This window comes from Salvelinus fontinalis, unplaced genomic scaffold (genome assembly GCF_029448725.1).
Source record: "Salvelinus fontinalis isolate EN_2023a unplaced genomic scaffold, ASM2944872v1 scaffold_0085, whole genome shotgun sequence".
Lineage (NCBI taxonomy): Eukaryota > Metazoa > Chordata > Actinopteri > Salmoniformes > Salmonidae > Salvelinus > Salvelinus fontinalis.
Window position 1 is genome coordinate 484,885 of NW_026600294.1, and position 6,000 is coordinate 490,884.

General features: G+C 48.6%; 1 protein-coding gene across 1 annotated transcript in view; it reads right to left on the reverse strand.

The window, feature by feature from the left end:
- The window catches only part of LOC129842997 (intermembrane lipid transfer protein VPS13C-like), a gene marked incomplete at its 5' end in the record, with an annotated part of 207,119 nt that extends 201,125 nt beyond the window's left edge, over window positions 1–5,994 (reverse strand). The window contains one exon of the mRNA XM_055911720.1: window positions 5,966–5,994. Within this exon, the coding sequence (XP_055767695.1) occupies window positions 5,966–5,994 (29 nt within the window). The remainder of the gene's footprint in view (window positions 1–5,965) is intronic.
- Window positions 5,995–6,000: the final 6 nt, after the last annotated feature.

The following is a 6,000-nucleotide window of genomic DNA, read 5'->3' on the forward strand; positions in this document are numbered from 1 at the left end:
CACCTGGAAACACCGTCACACCGTAGTTAAGGTGCTGTTCATACTGTACTTCTACCTGGAAACACCGTCACACCGTAGTTAAGGTGCTGTTCATACTGTACTTCCACCTGGAAACACCGTCACACCGTAGTTAAGGTGCTGTTCATACTGTACTTCCCCCTGGGAACACCGTCACACCGTAGTTAAGGTGCTGTTCATACTGTACTTCCACCTGGAAACACCGTCACACCGTAGTTAAGGTGCTGTTCATACTGTACTTCCACCTGGAAACACCGTCACACCGTAGTTAAGGTGCTGTTCATACTGTACTTCTACCTGGAAACACCGTCACACCGTAGTTAAGGTGCTGTTCATACTGTACTTCCACCTGGAAACACCGTCACACCGTAGTTAAGGTGCTGTTCATACTGTACTTCCACCTGGAAACAACGTCACACCGTAGTTAAGGTGCTGTTCATACTGTACTTCCCCCTGGAAACACCGTCACACCGTAGTTAAGGTGCTGTTCATACTGTACTTCCACCTGGAAACACCATCACACCGTAGTTAAGGTGCTGTTCATACTGTACTTCCACCTGGAAACACCGTCACACTGTAGTTAAGGTGCTGTTCATACTGTACTTCCACCTGGGAACACTGTCACACCGTAGTTAAGGTGCTGTTCATACTGTACTTCCACCTGGAAACACCGTCACACCGTAGTTAAGGTGCTGTTCATACTGTACTTCCACCTGGAAACACCATCACACTGTAGTTAAGGTGCTGTTCATACTGTACTTCCACCTGGAAACACCGTCACACTGTAGTTAAGGTGCTGTTCATACTGTACTTCCACCTGGAAACACCGCCACACCGTAGTTAAGGTGCTGTTCATACTGTACTTCCACCTGGAAACACCGTCACACCGTAGTTAAGGTGCTGTTCATACTGTACTTCCACCTGGAAACACCGTCACACCGTAGTTAAGGTGCTGTTCATACTGTACTTCCACCTGGAAACACCGTCACACCGTAGTTAAGGTGCTGTTCATACTGTACTTCCACCTGGAAACACCGTCACACCGTAGTTAAGGTGCTGTTCATACTGTACTTCCACCTGGAAACAACGTCACACCGTAGTTAAGGTGCTGTTCATACTGTACTTCCACCTGGAAACACCGTCACACCGTAGTTAAGGTGCTGTTCATACTGTACTTCCACCCGGAAACACCGTCACACCGTAGTTAAGGTGCTGTTCATACTGTACTTCCACCCGGGAACACCGTCACACTGTAGTTAAGGTGCTGTTCATACTGTACTTCCCCCTGGAAACACCGTCACACCGTAGTTAAGGTGCTGTTCATACTGTACTTCCACCTGGAAACACCGTCACACCGTAGTTAAGGTGCTGTTCATACTGTACTTCCACCTGGGAACACCGTCACACCGTAGTTAAGGTGCTGTTCATACTGTACTTCCACCCGGAAACACCGTCACACCGTAGTTAAGGTGCTGTTCATACTGTACTTCCCCCTGGAAACACCGTCACACCGTAGTTAAGGTGCTGTTCATACTGTACTTCCACCTGGAAACACCATCACACCGTAGTTAAGGTGCTGTTCATACTGTACTTCCACCTGGAAACACCGTCACACTGTAGTTAAGGTGCTGTTCATACTGTACTTCCACCTGGGAACACTGTCACACCGTAGTTAAGGTGCTGTTCATACTGTACTTCCCCCTGGAAACACCGTCACACCGTAGTTAAGGTGCTGTTCATACTGTACTTCCACCTGGAAACACCGTCACACCGTAGTTAAGGTGCTGTTCATACTGTACTTCCACCTGGGAACACCGTCACACCGTAGTTAAGGTGCTGTTCATACTGTACTTCCACCTGGAAACAACGTCACACCGTAGTTAAGGTGCTGTTCATACTGTACTTCCCCCTGGAAACACCGTCACACCGTAGTTAAGGTGCTGTTCATACTGTACTTCCACCTGGAAACACCATCACACCGTAGTTAAGGTGCTGTTCATACTGTACTTCCACCTGGAAACACCGTCACACTGTAGTTAAGGTGCTGTTCATACTGTACTTCCACCTGGAAACACCGTCACACTGTAGTTAAGGTGCTGTTCATACTGTACTTCCACCTGGGAACACTGTCACACCGTAGTTAAGGTGCTGTTCATACTGTACTTCCACCTGGAAACACCGTCACACCGTAGTTAAGGTGCTGTTCATACTGTACTTCCACCTGGAAACACCATCACACTGTAGTTAAGGTGCTGTTCATACTGTACTTCCACCTGGAAACACCGTCACACTGTAGTTAAGGTGCTGTTCATACTGTACTTCCACCTGGAAACACCGCCACACCGTAGTTAAGGTGCTGTTCATACTGTACTTCCACCTGGAAACACCGTCACACCGTAGTTAAGGTGCTGTTCATACTGTACTTCCACCTGGAAACACCATCACACCGTAGTTAAGGTGCTGTTCATACTGTACTTCCACCTGGGAACACCGTCACACCGTAGTTAAGGTGCTGTTCATACTGTACTTCCACCCGGAAACACCGTCACACCGTAGTTAAGGTGCTGTTCATACTGTACTTCCACCTGGAAACACCGTCACACCGTAGTTAAGGTGCTGTTCATACTGTACTTCCACCTGGAAACACCATCACACCGTAGTTAAGGTGCTGTTCATACTGTACTTCCACCTGGGAACACCGTCACACCGTAGTTAAGGTGCTGTTCATACTGTACTTCCACCTGGGAACACCGTCACACCGTAGTTAAGGTGCTGTTCATACTGTACTTCCACCTGGGAACACCGTCACACCGTAGTTAAGGTGCTGTTCATACTGTACTTCCACCTGGAAACACCATCACACCGTAGTTAAGGTGCTGTTCATACTGTACTTCCACCTGGAAACACCATCACACCGTAGTTAAGGTGCTGTTCATACTGTACTTCCACCTGGGAACACCGTCACACCGTAGTTAAGGTGCTGTTCATACTGTACTTCCACCCGGAAACACCGTCACACCGTAGTTAAGGTGCTGTTCATACTGTACTTCCACCTGGAAACACCGTCACACCGTAGTTAAGGTGCTGTTCATACTGTACTTCCACCTGGAAACACCGTCACACCGTAGTTAAGGTGCTGTTCATACTGTACTTCCACCTGGAAACACCGTCACACTGTAGTTAAGGTGCTGTTCATACTGTACTTCCACCTGGGAACACTGTCACACCGTAGTTAAGGTGCTGTTCATACTGTACTTCCACCTGGAAACACCGTCACACCGTAGTTAAGGTGCTGTTCATACTGTACTTCCACCTGGAAACACCATCACACTGTAGTTAAGGTGCTGTTCATACTGTACTTCCACCTGGAAACACCGTCACACTGTAGTTAAGGTTCATACTGTACTTCCACCTGGAAACACCGCCACACCGTAGTTAAGGTGCTGTTCATACTGTACTTCCACCTGGAAACACCGTCACACCGTAGTTAAGGTGCTGTTCATACTGTACTTCCACCTGGAAACACCATCACACCGTAGTTAAGGTGCTGTTCATACTGTACTTCCACCTGGAAACACCGTCACACTGTAGTTAAGGTGCTGTTCATACTGTACTTCCACCTGGAAACACCATCACACCGTAGTTAAGGTGCTGTTCATACTGTACTTCCACCTGGAAACACCGTCACACCGTAGTTAAGGTGCTGTTCATACTGTACTTCTACCTGGAAACACCGTCACACCGTAGTTAAGGTGCTGTTCATACTGTACTTCCCCCTGGGAACACCGTCACACCATAGTTAAGGTGCTGTTCATACTGTACTTCCACCTGGAAACACCGTCACACCGTAGTTAAGGTGCTGTTCATACTGTACTTCCACCTGGAAACACCGTCACACCGTAGTTAAGGTGCTGTTCATACTGTACTTCCACCTGGAAACACCGTCACACCGTAGTTAAGGTGCTGTTCATACTGTACTTCCACCTGGAAACACCGCCACACCGTAGTTAAGGTGCTGTTCATACTGTACTTCCACCTGGAAACACCGTCACACCGTAGTTAAGGTGCTGTTCATACTGTACTTCCACCTGGAAACACCGTCACACCGTAGTTAAGGTGCTGTTCATACTGTACTTCCACCTGGAAACACCATCACACCGTAGTTAAGGTGCTGTTCATACTGTACTTCCACCTGGAAACACCGTCACACCGCAGTTAAGGTGCTGTTCATACTGTACTTCCACCTGGAAACACCATCACACCATAGTTAAGGTGCTGTTCATACTGTACTTCCACCTGGAAACACCGTCACACCGTAGTTAAGGTGCTGTTCATACTGTACTTCCCCCTGGAAACACCGTCACACCGTAGTTAAGGTGCTGTTCATACTGTACTTCCACCTGGAAACACCGTCACACCGTAGTTAAGGTGCTGTTCATACTGTACTTCTACCTGGAAACACCGTCACACTATAGTTAAGGTGCTGTTCATACTGTACTTCCACCTGGAAACACCGTCACACTATAGTTAAGGTGCTGTTCATACTGTACTTCCACCTGGAAACACCGTCACACTATAGTTAAGGTGCTGTTCATACTGTACTTCCACCTGGAAACACCGTCACACCGTAGTTAAGGTGCTGTTCATACTGTACTTCCACCTGGAAACACCGTCACACCGTAGTTAAGGTGCTGTTCATACTGTACTTCCACCTGGAAACACCATCACACCGTAGTTAAGGTGCTGTTCATACTGTACTTCCACCTGGAAACACCATCACACCGTAGTTAAGGTGCTGTTCATACTGTACTTCCACCTGGAAACACCGTCACACCGTAGTTAAGGTGCTGTTCATACTGTACTTCCACCTGGAAACACCGTCACACCGTAGTTAAGGTGCTGTTCATACTGTACTTCTACCTGGGAACACCGTCACACCGTAGTTAAGGTGCTGTTCATACTGTACTTCCACCTGGAAACACCGTCACACCGTAGTTAAGGTGCTGTTCATACTGTACTTCCACCTGAAACACCATCACACTGTAGTTAAGGTGCTGTTCATACTGTACTTCCACCCGGAAACACCGTCACACCGTAGTTAAGGTGCTGAGATGTTGATCAATGGGCATTGTGTCCCCGTATAATAAAACCTCAACCCGAAGTTTAAAAATAACACTCGGTGAAACTCCCGACACAACAATATCCTAACAACATGTCCGCAGGTACACACCCCTCAATTATGGATTTTTCAACAACAACTAAAAATATTTAAAAAGTTCAAATTGTGTTGACCCCATCCTGATAAACAGATACCATGAACAACATTGACTAGTACTGCTCATTAGAATGTATGGAGTGGTGACTGGTTGGCTGGCTGGTTGGCTGGCTGGTGGACTGACTGGCTGGCTGACTGGTTGGCTGACTGACTGGCTGGCTGGCTGGCTGACTGGTTGGCTGACTGACTGGCTGGCTGACTGGTTGGCTGACTGACTGGCTGGCTGACTGGTTGGCTGACTGGATGGCTGGCTGGTTGACTGGCTGGCTGGCTGGCTGGCTGGTTGACTGATTGACTGACTGACTGGCTGGTTGACTGGCTGCCTGACGGGCTGGTTGACTGGCGGGTTGACTGGCGGGTTGACTGGCTGGCTGGCTGGTTGGTTGACTGACTGGCTGGTTGACTGACTGGCTGGTTGACTGACTGGCTGGTTGACTGACTGGCTGGTTCACTGACTGGCTGGTTCACTGACTGGCTGGTTCACTGACTGGCTGGTTGACTGGCTGGCTGGTTGACTGGCTGGCTGGTTGACTGGCTGGCTGGTTGACTGGCTGGCTGGCTGGTTGACTGGCTGGTTGACTGGCTGGTTGACTGGCTGGTTGACTGGCTGGTTGACTGGCTGGTTGACTGGCTGGTTGACTGGCTGGTTGACTGGCTGGCTGGTTGACTTACCAGTGCTTGGCATTTGTGTGAACAGGTACTTCAGG